The sequence below is a fragment of the Passer montanus genome, unplaced genomic scaffold, assembly GCF_014805655.1.
Source record: "Passer montanus isolate IOZ18808 unplaced genomic scaffold, ASM1480565v1 scaffold193, whole genome shotgun sequence".
Taxonomy (NCBI): Eukaryota; Metazoa; Chordata; class Aves; order Passeriformes; family Passeridae; genus Passer; species Passer montanus.
In genome coordinates, this window is record NW_024366514.1 from 120,716 (window position 1) to 135,042 (window position 14,327).

General features: G+C 46.1%; 2 protein-coding genes across 8 annotated transcripts in view; one reads left to right on the forward strand and one right to left on the reverse strand.

Moving 5' to 3' along the window:
• The window catches only part of NGEF (neuronal guanine nucleotide exchange factor), a 47,938-nt gene that overhangs the window by 11,448 nt on the left and 22,163 nt on the right, over window positions 1-14,327 (reverse strand). Inside the window, exons 1-7 of one of the 5 annotated variants that reach the window (XM_039706483.1) lie at window positions 13,839-13,989; window positions 12,615-12,800; window positions 12,411-12,508; window positions 7,567-7,841; window positions 3,048-3,208; window positions 2,755-2,907; window positions 642-771 (exon numbers count right to left, since the gene is read on the reverse strand). In XM_039706483.1, the coding sequence (XP_039562417.1) occupies window positions 642-771; window positions 2,755-2,907; window positions 3,048-3,208; window positions 7,567-7,841; window positions 12,411-12,508; window positions 12,615-12,688 (891 nt within the window). In that variant the 5' untranslated portion in view covers window positions 12,689-12,800; window positions 13,839-13,989. Of the gene's footprint in view, window positions 1-641; window positions 772-2,754; window positions 2,908-3,047; window positions 3,209-7,566; window positions 7,842-12,410; window positions 12,509-12,614; window positions 12,801-13,509; window positions 13,593-13,643; window positions 13,706-13,775; window positions 13,990-14,327 lie in introns of those variants that run through there. The other 4 variants (XM_039706482.1, XM_039706484.1, XM_039706485.1 and 1 more) reach the window with 4 other exon arrangements.
• NEU2 (neuraminidase 2) overlaps window positions 14,069-14,327 on the forward strand; it is a 35,828-nt gene continuing 35,569 nt past the window's right edge. For all 3 annotated transcript variants that reach the window (XM_039706489.1, XM_039706487.1, XM_039706486.1), the window contains exon 1: window positions 14,069-14,204. The gene's annotated coding sequence lies outside the window, so the exon portion shown is untranslated. The remainder of the gene's footprint in view (window positions 14,205-14,327) is intronic.

The window sequence follows — 14,327 nt, forward strand, 5'->3', positions numbered from 1 at the left end:
GGCCATCAGCCTAATTACAGCAAAGGTGACACAGTACAGTGACTCTCACCTCTTAGATCCTCTTTCTCGTTAAAACCTCTTCCCATCTGACCTTTTATCTAAGGGAAATATAACAGATAGATTCTTATTTTATAAAAATAATTTAATAAATAATTAGAGCTGGCACTACCAGATACTGTTATTGGTAATCCCAGTGGGATAAGACCATTTGGGACTGAGCTGTTTCCTAGAAGCATATTCTCCAGCAGTGTTTAGATAAGGTGGCAAAGCACTGGCTGACTGGTCCAAGCCATCATGGTGTAGCATCCCTATGTCATCCAGCTTCTCTGCATGTGTGTCTTACCATCTAACTGTCAGGCAGCTGGATTAATGGACTGTTGCTACCCCTTCTGGCAGCTCGACAGAGCTCCTCCTTAACTCTTTCAATCAGTAAAAGCTATCTGGCAAATTCAACACTAATTTAGGGATGGACTCTGACTGACTGAAATATTTTTTCCATAGTTGTGAATGTCTGACTCTGTGGAAAGGCTTCATCCAGTTCTAAGGTCGATTGTGGCTGTATCTATTCACAGCTGCTGGAAAGGAAAATTCCAGGAGTGATCCAGAAGTCCTTTGTGAGAGAGAGAAGAGCAAAACTCTACCTGCACCAGCAGCTTGAGTCGAGTGATTCTTTGAAATGGCAGAATCAGGAAGGAAGAAAAGGACAGGCCTTTGCACTTGGGATCCAGCTCCAGCTGTGAGATCACTTCCCGAAAGGCTGGTTTGTCCTGGCTGAGAGGAGAGATAGAGAAGCTGAGAAATTTGAGTGCTCCCCTGCCTGGGACTCTGGCATATGGCTGGTGACCCAAAAGCAGCTTGGTCCCAGAGACAGCATCTGCCTGGTCTCTCCCAATAGGAGAGAAGAGGGAAGGAGGGGACTGAATGTCTCTGGGTGTATTTTAGTTTAAATCTAAAACTATTTATAGTGTTGGGGGAGGGAAAAAATAGACTTCTAATGTACAAGCCACGGCAGTGTTCACATGTGTTCATATCTAGCTCAGCAGCATACACTGCGTGTGTAGGTGTATGTGAATGGGATATGTGTCCAAGTAAATGAGTCAGAGGCATAATTATATATTTTTACACAGTTGGAACTCTGTGATAAGGTGAAATTCACACAGTCATAAGAACAAGACAAGCCACAAAGTAGCTCAAGCTTCAATATTCCTTGCTGCTTAGCTAGAGGATGGAAATCATTACCTGGCCTGAGAAGGGCAGGGGCCATGCCTGGGCCTTCCCTGATGATGTCTGCAGGAGATGAGGGCACAGCTGGGCCACAGACACAGCTGTGCAGAGCAGAGCAGTTCCAGCTGCCACAGCAGCCAAAGCTTCCTGGCAGCCATGGACTGAACCCGAGCAAGGCTTGTGCTGCTGGAGTCCTGGCTAGTCCTGGAAACAGCATGGATGCAAAGAGGCTGCTAACTGTGCAAAACCTGTCTGCACCGTGTGTTCCTACAACACTTGAAAGAAGCCATTGGCAGCGTTCCTCCTTGCTGCAGCAGGTACCTGTCTGCCAGTGTGACTCACAGCAGAATGGAACTGCATGTGTCCAAGGAACAGTCCAATGGGGGAAACTGTGACACACCTCAGGCTTTGAGTTCAGCCAAGTGTTGCAAAATTCCTGTGCTAGCTGGGAGCCTGGGGAAGGGAGTCACTTCTTTTCAACTGTGCTTTATGTATCCCTGCAGACAAAAATGTTGCCCTCTGAATTCACATTTAGGAATACCTCATCTCCAACAGGTCCCTTTCAAGCTCAAGTAACCCAGCCTATTGCTGCTTTGCTTCTAAGTGTTTAGATAATGGCTGCAAGCAAATTCTTTCTGCAGCTGTATTGCTCACCTCTGACTGAAGGAAACCCTGTGGTACCCTCTTTTTGGAGAGAACAGCAGGCCAAGCTCAATAAAGGCCCCTTAAAATATTTTTTTCCTCAAAAGTTAGAGACCAGAGAAATGAAAGGACTAAACATTGTTATGCTTGCCTGAACCAGCTGATGCTATAGGAGAAAATACACTGCAGCATGTGCAATGGGCTGTCCTGAAAGAATCCAGGACATTGTGACTAGAGAAAAATTGATTCTCCTCCTCTCAAAGACAAGCTTGTAGGGCACTCGTTGTTTTGAGCTTGTATCAGAGAATTCCTACTGGACCAAAAGACTTGCAACACTTGTAAAGTACTACGAAAAAAATGTTGGATTATATCCTCAGGCCTAGACTGTGTGTATAACAGTAGAATGCAGAGAAAATAGCTTTGTTAAAACTTTTTTTTGCTCTTTTAAGAAAATCTTGTTGTTCTGAAAAAGAATAGTTATGAAATCGGGAAAAGTCAACTGCCTTGCTGAGAAGGTTGGGAAAAGCAGTGGCTGTTCTTCTCATCAGAGATCTATATTATGTTCTTGGCCTTCCATCTCTTGCCTCTACTTGCAGGTTAAAAATACGTGCATTACACAAGCATGTACAAGACCCTGCATGCACCATAAATATTTCTTGCAGTTGAGAAATGCTGGCTTTGAATTTACTTGCCACGTTACCTGTATCAACCAATCCTTACTATAAAGCCTTTAACTGTGTTTTCTTTTTACAGATGCAGTGAGAAATCATGAAGTGGGAAACCCCATTTCTGTGCTGTCTAGCCCTTTCTCATAAATACCAAAATAACAGCTAAATCTGTGGCCTGTACAGTTTTGCAAAATGTGCAACAACAAGCACTGCAACTCACAGAAGCTGCTTGTAGGTTCTCTCCTGGTAGGTCTGGTTGGAGACGTAGGTGATGTACACAGAGAAGTGATTAACTGTGTGCTGGTAGACAATATCACACACGTCTGAGATCACAATGTTCTCCTCCACTCGCTGCTCGAGGTCCAACAGGAAGCTAAATTACAAAGTCAGCACCCATATTAATTGTGACCTATCTGTTCCAGGCAATTCCCAGGAGAAGTCAGCTCCTCCATCCCTCTACAACTGCAGTTCCCTAAAGCTGCTGCTTTCAGTGCCATTCAGCAGCCAACTTACCGCTCGCTGACAGCCATGACATCCAGCACGTTGGAGAAGAGGATGTGTGCCTCAGACTGGTGTAAGATCTTTTTCAGACGTTCATTCTCCATGAAGTGAGACACCAGCAGATTCAGACTCTTGTAATATGATGCTTCGGAAGTAACCAGCTCAAACATGGCCTGGGGGAAAATCCCAAAGAAGAAGTCAGCAGGTACCTTCTACTTCTACAGAGAGGCACACTGGGCATTAAGGAGAACATCTGTCCTGCACAGCCATGGACTTTGCACCCACCCTGCAGGCCCAGGCTGCAGGGAGAGGTAAGCCCACAATGCATTTGCCACATGTTACAGGAGACAGTGAGTTAATTGGGGAAGTTTTCTTCCCACAACCATCAGCCCTGACCTAGAGGAAATACAGCTGTTACTGTCCAGGTAAGACTCCCTGGTCAGCCCTGGCCATACACTTTTCTGCCCCAATTCACAACGGAACAGGACAAGATACAGCAGTGCCTAACTACTACCAGAAATCATAAATAATCTCCAAATTTCAGCCTTTGCTTATCCTGTTAGAAGAGAAAACCCTGGAGCAAAGCCTGGTTTCCTCAGGCAAAGGATGTGGTCTGTGTAAGTGGAAAGGCAAATGGATGGTTTCATTCGGAGATAAAAATCAGTTTAATGAGATGTAAAGTCTTCTACCTACTGCAAGTGCTGCAGGGACATTCCACTATTACCACTCAGAGATCCCTTACTCTCTGGGGGAGTATATGTTGTTTCTGTCCAGAGGTAGATACAAAAGGTGTTTATTTACACAACTACTGAATCCATTAGTTGAAGTAAGATTAACTCAAGATTCTCACAGAGGTTCAACACAATGAAAAGTTGTTAGAGCCTTCAGGCATCTCTTGATGAAGGGGTACCTTGGTTCCTTGTCCTGGGGCCCATGGCCCATGCTGCCATTACTAAGAGAGGCAGTTCAGTGAAAGTTTTGCTCCCTTGAGTCTAAAGCTGCTTCAATGCTCCCCTTGTTGCCACAGCTCCTCTGTTGCACCCTGCTGAGGGGGGAGCTGGCCAGGCAGTGTCAGTGTCAGTCCCTGAGCTCTGCTGGTTCTCAGCAGCTGCTGGGGCCCAGCTAAAGTTGAGGAGGTCATATGGAGCCACAGGTATATGCAGTGGTTTTTGTGATGTGTACACAGAGAAATTTACTCTGAATTAGCTGGGGGTCTGTCTTGTGGCTTGGTTGTTGTCTGTTTTTTTCTCTTTAAAGAAATTATTTGAAATTTTCCAGTGATCAGTTTTTGGCCTTTTCCTGGAAATATCACTGTGCATCACATAAGAATTTGAGGTGGACACCTGGGTTGTGTCCCTGACACTGCTGCAGTCCAAGATCTGAGTGAATGGGTTCAGCAAAGAGGGACTGTTACTCAATCCAGAGGTGCTAAAATAGCAGTTAGTTGAAGTGGCATTTCAGTTCTTTGCAGGGTTGGCAGCCTAGGAAATATTCCCAATGGGCACTCAAGTCCAACAAGTGGTTTCCTGCACCAGAGGAGGAGATTGTGCCTGCACAGCCCCCAGAAGGGAGACAGAGCAAAGGGTGTCTGTACAGATTAACTTAGTCAGTGACCAAGGAACAGACAGTGTTTAAGATATAAGAGGACACTGGATTTTTTTTTCAAGGCCAGATTCCTAATGAGAAAAGTGGAGGAGTATTAGCTCAGCTTCTCCCAGAAGCTTTACCCAGGAACTGGGTGAACCTGTGAGAGAACCTCTCTCTTTCTGCATGACTGGCTTAGTCCTATATGTAACTTTAACAGTTTTAACTGTACCTTTTTATTTGATAAATCAGAGAGGTGGAAATAGGCAAAAATATACAGGATGTGTTAGGATAGCCTGTCCCTTCCAGGTATCCTGGAGATTGACACCTCCAATCATTTTGCACTGCAGCTTTCCAGAGACTCCAATTCAGGATTTTTTTCTGCCAAGTTCTGACTGTAGAATTTGTGTTTGCTGTTTGCTATAGTGGAGGCTGCCAGACCTTCAAGGGGAGGTCCAGAATGCAGGCCATACTAAAGAAATAATGAAATCCATAGGGAATCCATATCTGTCTTGTTTGTTCCAATGGGGACAATAAAAAAAAATTCACTTTCCGTGACACTTTTCAAGCATCCACTACTCTTCCAGTCAAGTTTCTTGTTTTGATGCTTGAAAACCTTTTTTTAAAAATTTTATTCTTGCACTGATAAGCTGCTCAGTAATTTTCCATAATTGCCACTAATGAACACCAGATTTCTCTTCTTGTTCTAGTTTCTTTCACTTTGAAGATTATTTCAGATAACCAACTCTCTGACTGTTTAAGCCCTACTCTGTCACAGCTATGGTGGTGTTCCCTTTCTCAGCTATGAAGCAGGGTGTTCATATTTCTTTCCATTTGTGTACCAGTATTTCTCCCTATGATCAAAATAATACTCTTGCTCCACCTTTCCTGGCTGAAGACATGCAAGCTTTTCTAGTCCCTGTGTTTACTACAGCTTTGAAGATAAAATGGGTCAGAAAATACAGTTTTGTCTTTAAGATGTTTACTCCAGAATTTCTGCTGTCCTGTACTTCAGGAAAACTTCTCCAATTCTCCTTTATGAAGCTGAACATTTTACATTTACTAAATTAAGCCCTCATGTACAGTTCACTCTCACAGTTCACATCCAACATGAATAGAGCTCCAGAATTGCAGGAGCAAGTAGTGCTTGCTTACAGCAAGGGTGAATTCAACATAATCTTTTCAATAGCTTCAGAGACTTCTCTAGCCCTCCTTGTTTTCTGACCTCGATTCTCCTCACAAAGCAAATTCTCCACTCCATCTCTTCAATGTTCAGCCAATTTCACAGCTTTCTGGTTTAGAGCAATTTTATAATCTCTTACTGTGCTAATCCCAGGACAAGCAGGAAGAAAATTTCAGTCTGATAAACTAACAGTGGACAAGGCACAGCACTTCTTTACGACTGCTCTGTCCCATTCTGCAACTTCTTTATTTCTCTGGTTATTTTAAAAGAAATAAGAAAATTGACCACACTTAATATTGGGGTTTAGTAGCCCTGAGATTTTTTTCCCAAAAACACATACAGATAACAAATGTAACTTAACAGAAATTACAAGTTTTGAAATCTATAATGCACACTTTTAAACAAAATATTTCTCCATAAAAATTCTTCATTTTGAAGCAAAAATAAAAATAAAAGCCTGTAATTTTTCAGATGCCAGATTGTGTTTGTAATGCTGGCACTTGGAAGCATTTTTTTGTGTTTTGCCAGGTAAACAGAACAAATCCAAATAACCAGTGCAGAAGAAGAACATGGAGAATCAACAAATCATTTCATTCACCTTCAGCTCTAACCCTGATACACTAACAGCCTGTGCTTGCTATCCCAAACTACTGTATATAAACACCAGTCTTCTCCACTAAGGGTGTGAATAACACAGCCCTTGGGGTGCACGAGATGAACCTGTCCAGTGTGACAGTCAAGTTACAGCCCTAGCTGGGACTGGCACCGTGTGCACAAGCTGTTCATCAGTGTGGATTATGGAAGTGTAACTGAACTTAGGAGGGACTGCTTACACCCTGAGATGTTCTTCAGCACTTTGGGTACCATCCCATAAGCAGATATGCTGTCACACCCATCTCACCATCTCATCAGAAGCAATCCTGGTGCAGGAGTACAGCTGGACTTGTGGGATAGAGCCTTGGCAAGCCCACTCCTCGTACCACAGTGCAAACCACACACTAAACAGGGTTTGCCCCCTCCACTGCTGGCTATAAATGCAGTGCTATGCAGTGACAAAGAACGCTCACACTCCCCATGATACCCAAAATAGCAACCAGTTGTAAATTGTGGTGGAACTGATGTTGTCATCACTTGTGACAGCTACCCCCACCTACTCCTTTCAGTATAGTCCTGTAAGTCACAGCATGTGGCTCTAAAATAGTGATGTCACTGCACTGCATAGCTAAATGCAAATATAGCTATCATTATTTTTTACTGTTTGCAATAGACTCCAAGTAACAACAATTAAATAGAAGGATGTTTATCAGTCTCTATCTCTTCTATTTCTCCTCTGTCAACATACTCAAAACCTTACAGTTAGTGGTTGAATTCTTCTAAGATTTCTAGTGTAAAGTTATGTGTCCTGATAGTTACTTTGGACAAGGATTAATGTGCACTGGAACCAATCACTCTTTTGTAAAAACCTCCTAAATATCTCTCTTCCTTTGTAAATTGCTCCTAATACTGAATCAGAAAAGGGAAAAGAAGTTCCTTTTGCTACAGAAACATCCAGCGGCAGTAGCACACAGAACAATATCTGCAGTTTCACAATAAGCAGTGACTGGTGCGCTAACCAGTGCAAGTCAGAAATACTCAACAGGGCAAGGCTTGTCTGTGACTGCTGTGAAGCTTTTAGTTTTTAAATCTTGATAATTTGGCCTAATTCAATCTCCATTTTTTAAGCAGCAACACAGTTAAGAAATAGTCTTAATATTCCTCCATTACCTCCTGCAGCTTGATCTCATCGGGTTGGAGGATGCTGAGGACACCACTGCTCTGGACCTCAGGAAGATCCTGCCATAAGTTGAACCTGGAGTTGGAATTTCTCAGCAAATTAATTTGTGGTGGAGCTTTGTTCTCAGTTGTACTTGTGGGTTCTGCTTCAGATGGGGTTTCATCACTGGGTGAAGTCTCCTCGGGGTCTGTCTGTGAATCTTGCAATCGCCTGGTTTCAATCTCCTCGCGCGTAGATTTATCTCGATATTCCTGGTACAAGAGCCCTAGGAAGGAACAGAGCAGGTCTGAGAGGCTACAACTGCACGAGATAGTAGAAAAGTATTGTGGGAAAGGACAATTGCTTTGCTTTAGTTCACCTCAGCAGAGGTGAGAGATGTCCCTTCCATGCAGCGTGAAAAGCCTGTTATGGTATTCCTACTTCAGAATTGGAAACTATAAATGGAAGGCCATTTCTAAGTCTAAAGTGTTGTTAAAAATCTGCTCTCACAAAACATTTAGTAACACATTCAGATGAATCCATCATCACTCAGAAGACATAAAAGAACTGATCTGTCAGGCTTTTAAATGTCTTTTAAACCTTGATTTTCTCTGTTATATTACTATGTTACAAGTTATATAGGTTGATGTCTATGTTTGAGTGTGTGTCTGGAAAAGTAATACTGCACACATGGAAATGACTTTAAAAGGAGCAATTTGATGGCCACAAAAATCCTTAATGAGGAAACACTGAGCTGCTGTTACTGGCATTGAACAGGTGAAGCTTTGGGACAACTAGCTACAGTTACTAGGTTTGTTTTGGTATGGACTTCATGGTTAGCCTTAGACATGTTGCTTAATATCCTGCTGTTTTCCTTCTTAGTTTCTGTGATGCTTGAAGATACAAAATTAATATCCAAAAGGTACCTCTTTGCTACAGCACCAAGGAACAGGCTCTGAGTTCACACAATGGGGGAGCACATCAATGACACCAGGTGTCTTCCAAGTTTCAATGACTAACTTCAGGAGTAGATGAAATTGCACTGGATTTGCCTCCACTCCGATATCAACTGACAGCACGAACAAGGTAGGAATCCTGAAGTTCACTGCCAATCTTTAGAACATCCTTTGTCTCTCTAAGGGCTTTCAAACTGTCCCATTTTTCTTTCTGAACCAGCTGTAGGACCCAGAATTTTAATTGCTTGAATATAAAATGTAATTTAGAAGACATGTAAAGGCAGGAGAGCATGAGCACACTGAGTCATTTTCCTCCCTTAATGAAATTGATGAAGCACAATTTACATTATCTCCCTTGGTTTATACTTGAATTGCAGTGTAACATGAATGAATAAAAGGAAAAGCCTTTGATGTTAAAAAAACCATGCTAAATAATTTATTTTGTCTGAATCATTAGGAGTTAAAATTTATCTGGTCACATGTATTCATGATATTTGATCTGAGATTCTCTGTTTAATAAGGTAAGAGACAATGGGATTAAAAGTTTGTCTAAGGTGGGCAGAAATGTAGATATTGCTGCCTATTAAATCTCTGGACCAGTTTCAATGAGGCTCAGTCAGTGCTAAAACTATATAGGAAATAAGCTGGGGAAAGGCACAGGAATAAGCACAGCATTACTGCAGTCTGTGAGTGTGTCCTGTTATCTGTTCTTCCTGGAAAGATGTTCAACACCAGATTAAAATAGCAATAAGGGTAGCTGTGCCTAGGAAACCATACAGTCTTCTGTTAGCTTCCTACACAGTACTGAGCAGAGGAGACTTCCCCTGAAGTTTTGCATGCTGCTGCCACTTATGTAATTTCTCTCTGCGTCAACTAGGTTTATATGGCTTTCCTAAGCATTTCAGGCTGTTTTTCACCATCAGGGAGGGTGCTGGGGATGTAGCAGGGTGGAAATGCTCCTTCAAGTATGTAGCAGAGAGCCTGCTAAATTGGAGCTGCTTTTGGTGGTACTGATATGTATGGCCAGCCTGTGCTCGAGGGCTCTGGCTTGTTTTTGCCCCATAGAGAGCAGGACAAGCTGGGAAGCAACATCCTGCAGCAGCGTGGGCAGTGCTTGACTCAAGGGAAAACACGCTGGGAAACTAAAGCATAATCTATTTTACTCAAATTGGAGATAATTATACTCACAGTGTTTGACTGCAGGTATACAGCCATGCTGTGCTGCTGGCTCTGCCTTGCAAGTCAGAGGATGCTTTGTGTAAGGGGGATTTAGGGTCCCTTGTGCAAATCTGAAGAGCAGCCCTTTTTAAAAGATCCCCAAGACTATTTGTCTCTTGCTTTTAAGGAAATAAGACAAAGACCCAGATAAGGAAAGTTTGTTTTGTTTCCAGGTTCTCTGACTGACCAGGTAAGATCTATGGACCTGTCAGTGGCAGGCAAAGCAAATACAGGCATGGAAAGATCTGACTGATGGAAAGCATCCACCATCAGAATTCAATTGGAAATGACAGCAAGAGAGACTGGTTGAAGATCTACCAGCTCTAGAGAGGGAGAAAGCAGAAAGGTGTTACAGAAGAAAGACAAAAGACAGGTAGATGTGTAGGCAGAAGTGTAGGAAAAAAGTAAGGAGGGTGTGCTAGCAAGGATAAAAGATATCCCTGCTGTCTTGGTCCTAAGGATCTATCCATATGTTGGTAAAGAGGTTACAAAAGGTAGAAAAATTTTGTAGATAAGAGAGAGGGAGAGAAGCTATGCCAAGGTCTTGTCCAGATGGAACAGGAGATGATCACAGCACAGGAGGGGTAACAGATGCAAGGTCAAGGGTCAAGGTTTTGACATGTTGAGAGGAGACAACAATACATGTAGGAACTTACTGAATGTGTAGAAAAAAAGCTGAGATCAATAGCTGAATGTGACTCAGATGATATAATTATTAGTAAATGTTTACATTTAGTAAGTGAGCAAGTACAAAATGTCAGAGACCTGCATAAGCTCCCTTCATTGCTTAATGTCCCAACTGTCCCCAGTGTGACCTGGCTAACGGTTAACCCTGTGGTCAGAGCATGAGTTTGGTGTTATCTGTTGACTTAAGTGTTTAAGACTGATCTTCATAATGCATGTTTACATAATTTTATAGCACATAACAGATATTTCCCTTTTTGTTTATTCCATTTAATTTTGCTGTCAGAGTTTCCCTTCCCAGCTCTCTTAAAAGCTGGGAGGGGAATTGAAAAGCTAGTTGCTAATTGTGGAAATCCTCGCCTTAGAGAGTTAGCAGAGCTCTTAAAGTAAACGTTATTGCATTGAAAGCTATGTAAAATCCCAGAAGGCCCAGAGAGGTTTTCTCTGAAATTCTCTGCTCCAGTTTCAGGCAAAGAGTCCGCTAATGTCTCAAAAGCAGGAGGGAGGGAAGGAGTGAGTGAGCTCCAGCCATTTGATGTAACATCTCTGGTGGGGATAAACATAACAGCTCAGATTGTCAAAACCCAGTCTCCTCCATAAAGGTGCAACAGACCTGCTTGCAGTTACTCTGATGTGTGCAGTTTTGCACAGCTTCCTTCTGATATACAGCACAAAAAAATACATATGAATATAGCAATTGGGTTGCTCTGAACTCCTGCTGGTTTTAGTATTTTTATCTCACCTCTGAGGTGCACAGTCCCAGTAAACTGGCAGTGTTTTGACACAGCTGCCTTGGCAGGTTAGTATCTACACAGCCAAAACCAGGTAACAGATCTGGCAACACTCATGCAAATTGCTCACCACTTTCCTCCAGGAGACTCCAGACTCAGCTGGTTTGTCTGACAGATGCTGGCAGGCTGCTGGTTTCACACCAGCCTCCTTCTCCAGCATTGTCCCAGAGGCATCAGGTGTACCAAGAGTCAGCCTTGCATGCCACAGCCTGACACCAAACAGCAGAGACAGCCTAAGAAGCCTTCTCATTTCTGCCAGGGAGGTTTGCATTGCTGCTTGTGAGAGTTATATATTCGATTTTCCCACGCTAAATGCTACATTCTTGCCCTCTAGATTCAAGTATGTTGATTCTATTTCCTGAAACTGAGCAGGAGTGTTTAAAAACAAAGCTTCTATATTCCCACCATAAAACCTGCCTCATGATGAGATTTAGCATTGCTGTTGATGAAATTCCTCTGAGGAATGTCACAATTCTGATGTGGGAAAGCAAGAAACAAGGTCCTCTTCCCATCCCACAAAAGATAAAGGTAAAAAATAAAACAAAATACCATAAGAGCAAATGCTTAACAGTCCTCTCCTCCACAGTCATCCAGATGACCTCAACTTTGCCTTTTCAGAGACCACAAAGGATAAAATAACTTATTCTTGTGTTGAAATTGCTATGCCAGTGGCTGTTACACTGAATAGATGCAGAACCTGGTGCATACAACTAATGTCCAATGAGATGGGTGAAAAAAAAATACTTTAGTCTTATGCCTTCTGGAATATGCAAAATCATATTTTAGTAGAAGGTTTGAGGTAGCCTTAATGATTGATTGCTTCGTAATGACAAGAATAATTGTTATTTATGAACAAAGTTAGGCTGTTCTGCGATAGCATTAATCCACTGCCGGGCGACGTGCAAACCCGACGCCCCCAAAGACCTCAACAGACCACGGTAATGATGGTGAGGGGGATCCCAGCAAGGATAAGGAGTTGGGGACCTGAAGCACAAGCCCTTACCCCGCCCTTAACTCCCCCCACCTGTGCACCGCTTGTCTTAGCTCTGGGCTGGGGGTTCAGGGGGCCGGCAGGTGCAGTCCGGCCGGGCTGAGGGGCACCTCTAGGGGCTGCTGTGCCGCCGTCGCTGCGGGGAGCGGGAGAAGCGGCGAAGTTGTGAGGTCGCAGCGGCGGCCGGACATCCCGCGGTGGGCACGGCTCCTTACCGATGTGCTCGATGAGGTTCCTCCAGGAGTCGGCCGTCATGGGGTGCGCGGGCGGTGCCGTGCCGGGGGCTGAGGTCTCCTCAGCGGCGGCGGGGACCCTGCGGGGAGGCGGAGGCGCCCTCAGAGCAGTGGCGGGACAGCGGCCGCAGAGCCGCCTGTACGCTCGCCGCGCCCCGCGCCCCTCACCCTCAGCTCTCCCCTCACCTGCTGAGCTGTCCCGGCGAGCCGTCCTGGTCGAAGGCGCAGGCGGCGCTGAGGGCCGCGGCCAGCAGCTCCATGGCCGGTGGCGGCAGGCGGCTGCCCAGCAGCTCCGGCGGCAGCGGCGGCGGCGGTGCGGGGCTGGGGGAGCCCGGGCGGTTGCCACGGTAACGGGGGTAGGAAGGCAGCAGCCTGCACGGCAGGGAGGGAGGGAGAGGGGACTTGCAGCCGCCCTCGGGACGCCCCCGCAGCCCGCCTCCACCCCGGCCCTCTGAGCCCCAAAGCCTCCTCAGAGCCTCTCTGGTCTCCTCAGAGTCTCTCCTCAGACACCCACTTCTCCCAAAGCGTCCCCATGGCTCTCCCCTAAAATCTCTAGACAGCCTCCTCAAATCCCCTCAGAGCCTCCCCTCAGACCTTCCGTAAGGCATCTCCAGGGGCTCTCCACCCAAATCCTCCCAGAGCCCCCTCAGATTCTCCTTAAACCTCACCACAGATTTTCCCCACAGAGACCCCCGCAAGATCCCCCCAGACCTTCCCGCGGGCTTCCACCAGCCCCTCAGAGACCCCCTAGCCCCTTGCAGCCTCTCTCCTCGTTCCCAGATTTCCTCCGAGGCTCCACGGAGTTCTGCCAAATGCCGGCGGAGCTCCCTCAGCTTTCCCCAAATCCCTCCCGAGACCCCTCGAAGCCCGGCAGTTCCCAGCCCCTGTTCCTCGGAGATCTCAGAGCTCCCGCCTGACCCCTGAGTTCCCCCAGAGCTTCTCAGAGCCCCCGCTGCAGACCCTCTCAGCGCCACCAAAATATTTTCCGAGCCCCCGCAGACCCCTCAGGTGTCGTGTCGTTCCCTTCCTCCCCAGGTTCCCCTCTCAGAGCCCCGGTCCCGGTACTCCTGCCCGCAGAGACCTCCTCAGCCCCCGGGTTCCCCTCCGGCGCAGGTCCCTCCTCCGCCGGGAGGCTGACTCCCTCCTCCCCGAGGGCCCCGCCAAAAGGCAGCAGTCCCTGCCCCAGCGGCCCCCCACCTCCACAGGCCCTCCTACCTCCATTCCCCCTCAGCTCCTGCAGAGGGGTTTCTTCCCTCGACGAAGGGAAGCCCTTTCCTCCGTTCGCTCCCTCCCTCCCTCCCCAGCAAGGCACCCTCCCCCAGCGAGCACCCACACACCCCGTCCCACCTCATGCCACAGCCCCTCTGTTCCATGCACCGCACCGGGAGGGGGTCCTGCCCCGGCACTGACCTCCCGTCCCTCAGCCCCGGGGCGCAGCGCTGCCCCCCATCCCCTGCACCTCTCTGCTTATGTGTGGATGGCGCCGGCTTTGAGGGAGGAAAGGGGGTGGCAGAGGGGGGTTCTCCTGAACTGCTTCCAGATCTGGTGCATATGGTGCATTTCTTCTCCAGGAGTGAAACCCTGATATGGAGGAATGTAACTGGGAAACTCAGCCTAATCCCTCCTGCCGGGAAGCGCACTCTTGATTACCCCACAGGATTGGCTGCTATTCGCCTCTCCTTCTCCGGCAGGGCTCCGCACCCGCTCGGTCATTTCCCTCATCTCCCCTTCCTTAGCGTCGCTACTTCCATAAGGATATATTCCCTCGTTTAGGAAGTAAGTATCTCAGTACTCAGTAATCTATATCTGTCTTCGTTCAGGTAATTGTTTTTCTGCCTCAGGGATAAATTCTCTTGAGCTCCAGAGTACGGTTACATCCTTGCATCAGTTCAAGTGGTT